General features: G+C 38.4%; 1 protein-coding gene across 2 annotated transcripts in view; it reads right to left on the bottom strand.

Moving 5' to 3' along the window:
- rerg (RAS-like, estrogen-regulated, growth inhibitor) overlaps nucleotides 1–13,582 on the bottom strand; it is a 67,530-nt gene that overhangs the window by 15,541 nt on the left and 38,407 nt on the right. For both annotated transcript variants that reach the window (XM_022213132.2, XM_051957524.1), the window contains exon 3: nucleotides 804–860. In XM_022213132.2, coding sequence (XP_022068824.2) covers nucleotides 804–860 — 57 coding nt within the window. The remainder of the gene's footprint in view (nucleotides 1–803; nucleotides 861–13,582) is intronic.

Genomic DNA, 13,582 nt, shown 5'->3' with positions numbered 1-13,582 from the left:
ATATATATATATATATATATGTATAAATAGTGTCACATTGTTTTATTTCCCAGTAGTGGTAACATCTGAAGGCACTTGGAAAATGTCATACATGTTGATTCTCTGGTTTTCAGATTTTGTAAAATAAATAATCTAAGAAATTTAGCTTTCATTTTTTTTAAATCATGTATGTCACTATAATTAGTTATATTGTGGAGAAGCCATTAATTTTTAAGTTCTGTCGATTTCTAGCCGTAGTTGTGCTTCTTCAATATGGAGTCACAGGAGTGCCAAATCAAAATATAAATAAATAAATAAATAAATGTGGAAATATAAAGAGAAATAAATAAATAAATGTGGAAATATAAAGAGAAATAAATAAATAAATAAATAAAGGGAAAAAACAGAAAAGGTAAAAGCAAAGATAAAATTTTCCTATTTATTTATTTATTTCTCTTTATATTTCCACGTTTATTTATTTATTTATTTCTCTTTATATTTCCACATTTATTTTTTATTTATTTCTCTTTATATTTCCACATTTATTTATTTATTTATTTATTTCTCTTTATATTTCCACATTTATTTATTTATTTATTTATATTTTGATTTGGCACTCCTGTGACTCCATACATCAATACATATTTGAGGGAAAATAAACCCGTACAGAGTAAAAATGTGACAGGAGTAAATTAAAAAACAGAGCAAGCGTGTAAAGATATAATATATATATATATAAGTAGTGGCATCCTTAGCAGTCAGAGAAAAACAGTTGTACGATCAGTGGCAGTAGTAGGACGAAGTATTTGTTCTGCTGGTCTTACCAAGTGTTGGGTCATACTCCCAGATGAAGCGTCTGGTCAGAAATCTCACCACCAAAGCTGCAAAGAAAGTCAGAAAAAAACGTGTTTATTCTATGAAAACAGAATAGGAGAAACTGAGCAGGCTGGCAGTTTTATTTTCTGTGTTTAGTCTCAATGTATGAAGGGCATGATTTTGTTATACAACACATTATGTTGATTTAGCAACCTGGAAAATAAACTGCCTGGTTCATAATAGTGCTGATTGTAAAAGGCTGCAGCCCTAATGTGAACATTGTCTGACATGTCTGAATCAATAGCTAATCAGCTGTGGACAACCCACCAAGAGGCCTTAGGAAACCGCTTTAATGCACTTTTCATCTAAATGCTAATACCTATTTGAGCAGTTCCAGATGATCAAGGCGTTCAAACTGCCTTCAGGAAGAAACACCGTCTTACTTCTTATATGGGATAGTTAGTCTGCCCTTTATAGCAGCAACCGTCCTCGAAGACAAAACAACATCCCAGTGAGACAGTGAGTCACCCTTCTAATGGTTTACCGTCAACAAGTAATCTGCTGCACGGAAATGTTGATGTCTGTTCAGATGGAATTACACAGCTATCAAACCAAACAGTCTTATCCTCTTTGTGACAGTTAAACTACCAGTGCACACAAACGTAAAATGGGCTTTTTAGTCTAAACGCTGCAACATCAAGTAGGCAAGGTACCACTGAAAATAATGTTGTTTTAGGAAAGAGCAAAAGTAATCCTATAAAGGAATGTGGAATACTGTATTATGTCAGTTTTCTTTATACAAAGATACAGTGGAAAACATGCTTCTACCACTATTTAACCCTCTAAACTCCAAGCAGTCTCTGAGCGTTTTTTTGCTGCTCTCACATTATTATTCACTGTGAGCTCATTTTTCACTGCAGTATCAAGTCCTGTGGTTCTATGGAAACAGGGAAGGAGAGAAAAATCAAACATATCTTATACTGCATAACAATGCTATAAAGGTGCAACTTGATGGCAACACCTTTGACCAATCGCACTTGAAGCACTTTTTGCACTTACTACAGGTTTTCCTTATGTCTGAATTCTTGCTTGTGTTGTACGTCGCTTTGGACAAAAGCGTCTGCTAAATGAAATTGTAGAATTGTAGAAAGGTGTAAGTCTTTCAAACAGAAAATTGAAAATTTTATGTCTTTAACTATTTGTTTCACAAAAACTGATGTTATGTGCCCACAGGTGTGTCCAGTACTGTAAAGAAACGGTGACTCTGTATGCTGTAGATATCAAACTACTTCTAATTTTAATTAATCTGCAACAGTTCACAGTGAAACACAAAAGTCCCTGAATTTTGGACATAGAACTGTTGCTTGCTGCCAAGTCAAGTAATGGCTTTCAGTCCGTGCCAAGGAATGCAGAATTTTCATTTTTTACAAAATCTGGTCACAGTAACGGATTTATTTTTGGCAAATGTTTAAACTTGACATGTAGAATGATTCAATTGTTAGCTTAGAACTGTTGGTTTTCCTATCGAAACCCAAAGTCACAGCTGATTAGTTGGTTGGTTGTGACCAGTGGTTATTTCAGTTACTGTTGTCTTTCTATCATCTCCAACCAGTCTGCCCATTCTCCTCTGACCTCTCACATCAGCAAGGCATTTTCATCCACACAGCTGCAGCCCAGTGGATATTTTCTCTTTTTCAGACCGTTCTCTGTAAACCCTAGAGATGGTTGTTCATGAGAATACGAGTAGATCAGCAGTTTCTGAAATACTCAGACCAGCCTGTCCGGCACCAGCAAGTTCAAAGTCACTTAAATCCCTTTTCTTCCCTATTCTGATGCTCGCTATGAACTTCAGCAAGTTGTCTTGACCATGTCTACATGCCTGAATGCACCGAGTTGCAGCCATATGATTGGCTGATGACCTATTTGTATTAAACAACTGAACAGTACCTAGTAAAGTGGCTGGTGAGTGTGTGCTTCAATGCATTTTTTTTCCTAAGTCCTACAGTGTATAACACAGGGAATTGTTGAGGTATAAAAAATTGATGCCACTGCAGCCCAGTGGTCGTACTGTCAATCACCCTCTCTGCTGGAGCTGTCATGTGCCTGAGCGGTTTCCAAAGGGAAATCTGAGTGGCCCTCTTGAGTCCAGGCGAGTATCTGTGTCCTCATGTCAACCCTCTGAGCTGCTGCTGTGGGAAACAGACAATAGGGGAAATAGTTTTGCCTTTGAAAGTCGCCTTTGAACTGTGGAAAAACATCTGTCTTAACCAGGCCTGTTTTCTAATAAACCACTACAAGGAAAGGGAAGAAACCCGATTATGTTGGCTGCAGTGTCTCTGTCATTTTTATCACGCTCCTAAAGAAGTCACATCCAGACTCTGAGCTCAGGATGGAGGTTGCTGACTGACTTTGTGCAAACAACACTAGCACATATGGAGCAGATTTTTTTTATTTTTTTTTTATTAACGGCATCTTGTTGCTTTTGTTCCTCAGTAAACCTCATCCGCCCTTTCTTCCCTAACACACTTCATGTGTTTTCAGGCAAAGGAAGCATGTGTCATGCTACTTTCAATTATTGGCTACAAGCAGAACAGCAGCACATAATTTGTCCTGCTGTTCAGAAAACAGACTGATGTGGATGTTTCCTCTGCGGGCACGTTTGCTTCCTTGATGGCCCCGAATTTCCCACTGAGGTTATTTAGTGTGGTGTTTCTGCCCACAGCGGCCTGGATTCCAGGTAGACAGAACGGCCAATGGGGTGTGAAGTCCTTTCCTCATTAGAGGTAACTGTATCTGCGGCTTTTCACTGCCACTGGAAAGAAATGTACACATAGCAGAGAGGAGCCTTTGTTAGCGTGCGTCAATATGGACATTGTGGGCCAGATTCAGTGAAGGATTGCAAAGGGAACAACGTGCACTCTATCACCAGGACGACCACATCACAGAAAGCTGATCACAGAAAGCTGATCACAGTGCTGCTCAGAAAGGATTACTTCTGGATGTATCCCTCCACAAACGAGTCAAGTCGTAGTTTACATCCACGTCAGTCTACACTCAAATATGCAGAGAAGGCCTGACTAAAAGACACTTGTAAAAACAATAAGTATATATTCTAAAGAAAAGTAGAAGTTAGCACTATTTTGATGTGTATAATTCCAGTGAGAAACGTACTAACTTCCCCTAAACTATGGATTTTGCTAAGAAGCAACACATTCTAAAATTGAATTCACTTTCACGTTTGTTTATTTGCATTTCCACATACAGAGTTTTTGGGAAATTAATCTTGTTTCTCACAACTTCAAGTGCTAGCACAAGTCTATGTACAAAAAATGTGAACATGCAAAAGTTCAGCTCTTTGCAAACATCATGTGCTGTAAGAAGCGCAGGTAAATAGATAGTAATCACAAGAAAACTGCATAAAACTTCGCCAGTGTCACAATTGTTGAGAATTATGAAAATATAGGTATAAAATGCATGTGAATAAAACTGTGCAGCTGAATTATGGCTTTTATAAAAATAGAAAATAGAAAAATATCAAGCTAGTGATGTTTGGGTACATATCTACACTACCGTTCAAAAGTTTGGGGTCACTTCGAAATGTCTTATTTTTGAAAGAAAATCGTTTTTTTCAATGAAGATAACATTAAATGAATGATAAATCCAGTCTAGACATTGTTAATGTGGTAAATAATGACTATTCTAACTGGAAACAGCTGATTTTTAATGGAATATCTCCATAGGGGTACAGAGGAACACTTCCAGCAACCATCACTCCTGTGTTCTAATGCTACATTGTGTTAGCTAATGGTGTTGAAAGGCTCATTGATGATCAGAAAACCCTTGTGCAATTATGTTAGCACATGAATAAAAGAGTGAGTTTTCATGGAAAACATGAAATTGCCTGGGTATAAATGAATATATAGTGCTGGATTTTACCGACACTTCACCTCAGCTGCACAGAAACTTCATAGAGTTTTGAGATCCAGGATTAGTGTCACCAGTTTAAACCAAATGTGAAATATAGTAAGGATCTCTCGTTCTTTTCCCCAGTTATGGTGTTGAATAACAACCAGGAAAGTGTAGAAGCACTTCATGGTTCTACCCTACTAGACATTTATGAGATTTTTTTATTCTTTTAAAAATTCTTGAATTGTGGCAACAACAACTAAAAAAGTGTTTTGTGAGTTCACAGTCACCTTGAATCAATAAATTAAAATCGGTTCATTGTTGAGGCCAAGTGAACATTTAAGCCGGGGTTGAAGAAATAAGCTCAAAGTGTTCCTGAGGAATATAAAGGCTCTGACCTCAGCTGTCACTGAGGCACGAAAAGAGCAACAACACAACAGTTGCTATGATGTTTCCATAGCAGCAATATGTGACAGGTGTAAAGCGGCTTCTCCTCCTTGATCTTTTTTTCTCATTATTTTTTACCTTACCCACAAGAGCTGTATCGATAAGTCTAAGAGCTACCCATGTTTCATTCTTGTATGCAATGTCATTAATAAAAAATGATTTTTTTTTTTTCTGTTTTGACATTTTCTGATGTCATTTTGACAATTTATCAAACCCACTGCTTAGTTTTGGGGCTCAGCAAGTTAATGTCAGTACATTTCCAGACTTTTCTTTTATGCTAAAGTCTGGATTTACAGTTTGAAAGACTCTTCAAGTTCTTGAATGATTGCAAATTTTGGTTAGCCCTGACATTTCTACAGATTTTTTTTCATCGTTTAATGTTTGGGTAGCAAGTGATTGACGGGACTCCTGAGACTCTGACACTAAATATAATTTTTTTCATGAAATACATACACTACAGTTCAAAAGTTTGGGGTCACCCAGACAATTTCATGTTTTCCATGGAAACTCACACTTTTATTCATGCACTAACATAACTGCACAAGGGTTTTCTGATCATCAACGAGCCTTTCAACACCATTAGCTAACACAATGTAGCATTAGAACACAGGAGTGATGGTTGCTGGAAATGTTCCTCTGTACCCCTATGGAGATATTCTATTAAAAATCAGCTGTTTCCAGATAGTGTAGTCATTTACCACATTAACAATGTCTAAACTGTACTTCTGATTACTTAAATATATCTTCATTGAAAAAGTGCTTTTCTTTCAAAAACAAGGACATTTCTAAGTGACCCCAAACTTTTGAACGATAGTATAATATATGTTTTTAATGAAATACTTAGATTTTGCCATTATTCATGGCTAGTGGAGGAGTCGCAGCACTTTTTGTATCGTGTTAGAAAGTAAATCAGGTTGGTAGAAGCTGCTGTTGGTGTTTATTCTCCTTCAGGGCTTAATATGCCTGGCTGAGAAACTTCCTGCCTGCTAACCGAAGCCATATGATATCTGGGATCTGGCACGTTGGCAAAATCAATACTCGGTCGCCCTCTGAAACCAGCCGACTGTGTTTGTCACACTCTCAGGCTGCACACTGGTTTGCCACAGCTTGGTATTTCTGCACAAATACAGCAGCGGAAGTCGATTTTTATCAAACTCTGCACTCCAGACTTCACAGGGCCGCTGTGAGTTGATGGATGGATAGATGCCGAGTTTTCAAATTGACGTCAAACACATCATCGGCGGGAGGTGTTTGCCAAAAAGCTGCTTTTATCCAAAGTGACCTGATCACATTAGCGGCACAATGTTGGACTAATTGCAAACAAAGCTGGAGCAATTAGCGGCGCCCATGGCCCTGTTCTGAGCCGGTGCTGTGTTACTCATTGAACGGCGTCTATTGATTCCCTGCGGCCATCAGACGGACACCCACGGCTCTTTGGTTCCCTTCGCCCACAAAAATGTCTGTTTAGTGGCTTCCCAGCGCTGTGCTGCTGCAGTCTGGTTCTGGTGCTATTGTGTTCATGTCACATTGGGTCATGTCATACAGCCAGCTGTGCTGATAAGGTGGTCAGACTGGAACAGGCTGAAGGAACTGACAGCAGTAGATTAAAAACTAATGATCAAAGAAGTTGTTACTGTGGGAAACAAATGTAGAGTTGTTGCTAGGTAATGTGTGAGCTCTGTGAAACTACATTTATTGCACCATATTTCAGGAAAACAGCAAACTAGACAGCTAATTTCAGACAGTTATATCAATAGATGTGTATCTGGGGAGATGGCTAGCCTTAGCTAACACGAATGCTATTTTTAAAAATATTTAATTGCCCATAATTGGAGAAAATAACCAGAATACAACTCTAGCTAAGTTCATCTTTGTAAGTAATAGTACTGAAAGATCTTAGCTTGAATGTTCATTTTAGTCAGGTAAATGTGTATTTTTATATACTCTTTTGCAGCGTTTTAATCCCTAATCTTTAAATTGCTCAGGTAAATTCACAGCACAAATAAAATTGTAGGTCTATTCAAACTTGTTCGATGGCATTTTCTTGCATTTCTACTGGAAAGCTCTAAAGGAACTTTAGCTGTTGTCTTTTTTCTAAACTGCTGCTAAACTTAATGTAACTGGCAAGTCTCTGAACTTACCATCTGCGCATTAGACTCTGATGGGAACTTATTACATTGTATATTACTTTAGTATCCTGGTTCAACCCTCTGAACTAACAGTGTTGAGGTGTTTACAATGGAGGCTCTGCATCCTGTACATATTTCATATCTCCAGTATTTTCATTTTTGTGTAATCATGGCATTAGTTCATTCCATTTAACTGATATTTCACAGCTGAGAAACTCATAGCTTCTTGGTTGCATTGAGGACAACTAAAAAATTTTTGTTTCAACGGGATTTGAGAAACACATTTCTCTATAGATTCTGTTTGGGAGCAATCTCCAAGGAGAGTTTTAAACTGCCACTAAAGACTTTTTTTCTGTTGATTAATCTGTTGACTATTTTACCGATTAGTCAATTAATCTAAACAATGAACTTTCCCTGCAAAGAAAGCAGAATGATCTTTTTCAAAAAGCTTGTACAGCTGCTTTCTTTTGTCTTTTATTGGACAGTATCGATGAAAAATGTGTCTTAACCTCGTTTATTTGACACTTAATGCAGTATTTGGACTTAATGTTGTCAGTAACTTTATGACCAACTTTAATAAGCATGTGAGAGCTCAGAAATGTGAAGAATGCAGGAAATCAGTCAAATCAATCAGTAATAAAATGCTAATATTTTAGCGTTTGATGTGATTTGGACGGTGCTACTCGGCTGTGCTGATCAAGCCATCAGACCTGTTGTAAATGTGTTTCTCTGCTGGCAGGAGATTATTATTTCAGAGAAGAAAGTGCATTTCTCATGTTTTATGTGAATAGAAAAAGGCTGAATCATTAACCAGACAAGCCGTTTCTGGGTTTTTTATTGCATTTCTGTCAGAAGAAATGCACACGATCGCTGCCCCGCTGCTCTGTTGGCAGACAAAGAGCTACAATTTACACACAACGTGGCCCCGAGTGCTTGTAAAGGACTAACGCTCTGAAATACGACGTTAGCAGGAGTCTGAAAAACAGAACTGACATTTTTGTTCCAGTTCTGTCAAGTGCTTTGAGATTGGAAGAGTCATTACGGCTTCTAAAGACAATGAAATTACTATTTTTGCTGCAGCCCCTCACCTCTAATCAATATCCTCCCTATTCATTAACAGATACGTCGAAAACAGGACCACAGATCGCTTCAGTTATCTTCAATCATTGATTTATGGTTTCCTCGCAGATCCACTCAGCAGTTAAAAAGGAAACGGAGAAAAATAGAGCCGGTTTTGTCTTAGTTCAAGGATTAATTCTGTGCGTCTGAAAAGCTTCTTCACCAACGGAATCACTTATCACAAAGGAACGATTAGAGAACTGGCATAATGTGAAGCAAAGGACAGACAGAAGAGGCAGCAGCTTACAAGGAAAATGAAAGAAAAACAGGGTTTCCGCAGCTCTTATAGATTTATTCACCTGTTTTGTGACAGATCAGAGTCACTCTTAAGTGCTGCATTAAATCTGTTGGAAGCCAGCAGCAGCCAGTTCTCTTTCTTTTATTGTATCTTCTAAGAAGTGAGAGATGGAGACATTCTTTAAAATTTTTTCTGATTATTTTTGGGTCATTTTTGCTCTTTAACTGTGGCAGTAAAAATAAAGTCTGAAACTGTGCAGAACAAATGATTCACCCACATTTCTGCATTTTTTCCTTTTTCTACATAATATTCAAATGAATTTTTAGCATTCAGGTGTTGATTTGAACTAAATGAGAAGCTCAGAATTTTTTAAACATAATTTATTTATTTTTGGCCAAATTATAAATGAGACAAATGATAAATAGATTTGATTTGATTAAAGGGCAAAAATGACCAAAAATAATCTGAAAAAAAAAGAGAAATGCTCTTATTGTTCCTAAAATGCCACAGGAATCCACAGAGAAATGTCTTTGTAGGTCATGTATTCTTCTATTATTCGATGTTGCAGTACATAAAAATAAAGTGGCAGTCGAGAGAAAGAGCCTGGAAATGTAAGGAAAAGAAAGGGGACTTGATGTGCAGCAAATGGCTTGTCCACATTTCGACATTTTTGAACGTCTCTAAATCATATACAAGCTTTAAATGCCTGTCTAGTTCTACTTTCTCTTCTGCATGCATTATGGTATGGGATTGCTTCTTCACATACGGAGAAGTGACAGCCCTACTGCAAGAAACAAGCAAACAAATGAGCTACAAAAGCAGCCAAACCACTTCCCGAACAGGTCAGGATACTATTCCCAGTCTCGGAGCTTTCCCAGAGTTCCTTTCACCACCACGCTCTCCCTGGGGCACGTCTGCATCCCAAACCACCAGCGCCGAGCCTCCATGGAACTGCTGAACAGACCTAAACTATTTTTCTCACTATGAGGAAATATATGTACGTCTGTCCGGTTGGCACCAGTGGAAATATCCAACCAAAAGATATCATGTCAGACGTCTTATCGTCTCCGTCCCTTTCCAGATCAGATTACAGGTCACCACATTGGCCTCAGTTCATTTTTTTTTGTTTGTTTTCCAGGGTTTAATAAATACCCTAAAAGACCGGATGTGGGAAATCTGAAGTGAGCAGAGTAACAATAACACACAAGGCGGCCGTAAACTTGTCATCTCCCAGGATTGATGGCGTCACTGTCTGGGCCAGTCGGGAATGAATGTTTCAGTTTGTACGGGTAGAAGTAGAGCAGAAGAACTCAGAGCCAAACAGTAGTTTTGCACGAGATGGACGACAAAAAATCCATAAAACAAGGCCTACGTGACGAATAGTTTCTGCATCTGCTACTAGTCACGTTGGGGAGAGTAAGACGACTTAGCTGAAGCATATCAACTTTTTTTTGCTGCTTGATACAAAAATAAAACTCACATGGTTCTTATTTTCCACAGCTTATCTACAAGAGAAATCTGTTTTTTTTTTTTAAATAAATTATTTTCAGGACACAGCTTGTTGACATGCAGGCTCCAGATGTACACAGAAAAATGAGGGAGGAAGAGGATACAAAAACAAAAACAAAAGTCACAAAAGACATGAAGAAACATTGGCTGCAGGGCTCCACAAGTAAATTAATATTAATCGCAATCATGATTTTGGCTTCTTACAGTTATATGAACATGATTAACTGTGATATTGAGACTTAAAATGCTTTGCACCAGGAAAACCTATGCAGATAAAATCACCAGGTTCCAACCTGGGTAAATCTGTTATTAAAATGTTTTATTTCCATCCTTTTAAACTAGTTTTTGGTCTCAGACCTGTGTGAGTTGCTGCAGTAATTGAATGGAGACTAGAAGCTTCTCTGTGCACAGTCAGCTTAGCTAGCATCTGTCATAGCCTGCATGTGAGGCGTTGATGAACATCAGTGAATTGTAGTGTGAATCAATAAGCAAAATATCAGCGAATGGAGGCATCTGGGCTTCAATTATGTTTCTATTTTATGTTGAGAATATGCACTGAAATCACTAATCATTATTCAAATTTTGTTTTTTCAAGCTTACCTGAACACGATCAACTGTGATACCAACACTTACAATGCTCCGTTCAAAGAAAACAACCCATATATAGAAAATCACTTGGCTTCAACTTGAGTAAATCTGACATTATGACACTTATTTCACTCAATCGAAAGTAATTTCTGGTTTTCCATCTTACTGAGCAGCTGCATTACAGCAACTTAGTGGAGACTAGAAGCTTCTCTGTGCACAGCCGCTAGCATAGCTAGCTGCTAATGTAGCTCGTATGTGAGGCGCAGATGGAACGGTCAGTTGTAGTGTGAATTACAAACAAGTGGGGCATTTTGGGTCCAATTTCATTAATATTTTGCCATTAGAAGATGCTTTGAATTTGGGTGAAGATGAATTTAATGCAGATTTGTACACTGGGCAACGTGAACATGGAAGCAATGTAATTGTAATTTTAGTACGCTACCCTTCAAAACTCCCACTTTTATTAATGTGCTAACATAACTGCACATGGGTTTTTCTAATCATCACTTAGCCTTTCAACACCATTAGCTAACACAATGTAGTATTAGAACACAGCATTGATGGTTGCAACAGTTAGTAAGTTAGAGGAAGGGGCTTAGCCAATGGTCAAATGAACCTCAGGTATCTTTACTTTGCTCTTCTTTGTTGTGAGTCATTTGTCTCTGTGCAACTTTTTAAAATTTTATCATCCGTGTAGCACAGGTGGAAACTGACAAAATACAACTTGATGCAGCTTTTCTGCCTTTCACAGAAAATTATTGAAACAACGTCTATTCCCAAAATATGAAACCAGTAATACTTGAAGAAATCTCATCCTCCCTCTCGTTCTCCTGATCACATTTCAGCTGGCCAATTCTCAACACCTGACTCATTGCTTTGTTCTCCGAGCCTGCATATTCATCAGTGACTCAGGGTTGTGGATTCCTGGTTATTACACGTTATTTAATTTAACAAGATGTGGGGCATAATTAGCGTGACTGCTCTTCTGAGAGAAATTGACCAACATGCCATTTTCTGCTCTTTATTTTGCCACTGGTGAATGTATAATTATTATTTTTTAGTAAACAATAGGTAAAAATCCCACGTTGAATATGAGCAGCTCTTCAGTGATGAGTGGGTTTTTTGCGAAACCCTCTTGACCGGTCACTTTCCGGCTTGCGAGCGTTGTCCCGGCTCATCCAAAACAGGCCAAATTAATGACTGTTTTAGCTGCATGATGTTGGTATACTGCTTTTTGAGTCATGAATCCCCAGTGTCGCCCAGGAGAACACCAGCTGTGAAAATGAAAACATCTCTCTTGATATCATCCGCCAGCCTGATGCGGGCAGACAGACTATTTAAATGTTGTTGTGCAGTAAACACATTCCCTGCGTCACAAGAGGGTATTATGGCAGCTAAATTGGTTTTGCCGCCTCAAGCCAGGTTCTCCTTATGAATCAAACTGCAATTAAGCCATCAGATGTCGCAGTGTTTTACTTTCCAGAGCTATTAAATTGTTTCCTCGATGAATCTCTGATGCGGTGGGATTTGGTGTAATTAGATTCGCCGGTAATGCCGCTTAGACGAGGAAAGATAATGATGGTATTGAATGGTACAAATTCAGATTGTGTCCTTCAACACATGCATAATTAAGGATTATATATGATTATGTCACCCAGCCTTGTGGTTCGTCTCAGCTCTACAAAGCGCTTTGGCTTCTTTTGGGTCATTGTTTTGGTTTTACAGCTCTCAATGCCCTCATTAAACTTGTCTTTATTGGACAAAATAAGTCAAATAAATATAGTGTACACTGGAGAATCAGCATGAAACAACAGACAAAGTTAGCAGCGAGCTACACAATGGAGAATGGAGCTGTTGAATAGTCACATACACACGTGGACAAAATTGTTGGTACCCCTCAGTTAAAGAAGGAAAAACCCACAATTCTCACTGAAATCACTTGAAACTCACAAAAGTAACAATAAATAAAAATTTATTGAAAATTAAATAATCAAAATCAGCCATCACTTTTGAATTGTTGATTAACACAATTATTTAAAAAAACAAACTAATGAAATAGGGCTGGACAAAAATGATGGTACCCATAACTTAATATTTTGTTGCACAACCTTTTGAGGCAATCACTGCAATTAAACGATTTCTGTATTTGTCAATGAGCGTTCTGCAGCTGTCAACAGGTATTTTGGCCCACTCCTCATGAGCAAACAGCTCCAGTTGTCTCAGGTTTGATGGGTGTCTTCTCCAAATGGCATGTTTCAGCTCCTTCCACATATGTTCAATGGGATTCAGATCTGGGCTCATAGAAGGCCACTTTAGAATAGTCCAACGCTTTTCTCTCAGCCATTCTTGGGTGCTTTTGGCTGTGTGTTTTGGATGGTTGTCCTGTTGGAAGACCCATGACCTGCGACTGAGACCAAGCTTTCTGACACTAGGCAGCACATTTCTCTCCAGAATGCCTTGATAGTCTTCAGATTCCATCGTACCTTGCACACTTTCAAGACACCCTGTGCCAGATGCAGCAAAGCAGCCCCAAAACATTACTGAGCCTCCTCCATGTTTCACCGTAGGGACAGTGTTCTTTTCTTCGTATGCTTGGTTTTTGAGTCTATGAACATAGAGTTGATGTGCCTTACCAAAAAGCTCCAGTTTGGTCTCATCTGTCCAAAGGACATTCTCCCAGAAGCTTTGTGGCTTGTCAACATGCATTTTTGCAAATTCCAGTCTCGCTTTTTTATGAGTTTTTTTCAGCAGTGGTGTCCTCCTTGGTCGTCTCCCATGAAGTCCACTTTGGCTCAAACAACGACGAATGGTGCGATCTGACACTGATGTACCTTGGCCTTGGAGTTCACCT

Source organism: Acanthochromis polyacanthus, chromosome 1 (genome assembly GCF_021347895.1).
Source record: "Acanthochromis polyacanthus isolate Apoly-LR-REF ecotype Palm Island chromosome 1, KAUST_Apoly_ChrSc, whole genome shotgun sequence".
NCBI classification, from domain to species: domain Eukaryota; kingdom Metazoa; phylum Chordata; class Actinopteri; family Pomacentridae; genus Acanthochromis; species Acanthochromis polyacanthus.
The sequence above is the reverse complement of the archived record's forward strand: the minus strand, read 5'-3'. Positions and strand labels throughout refer to the sequence as shown.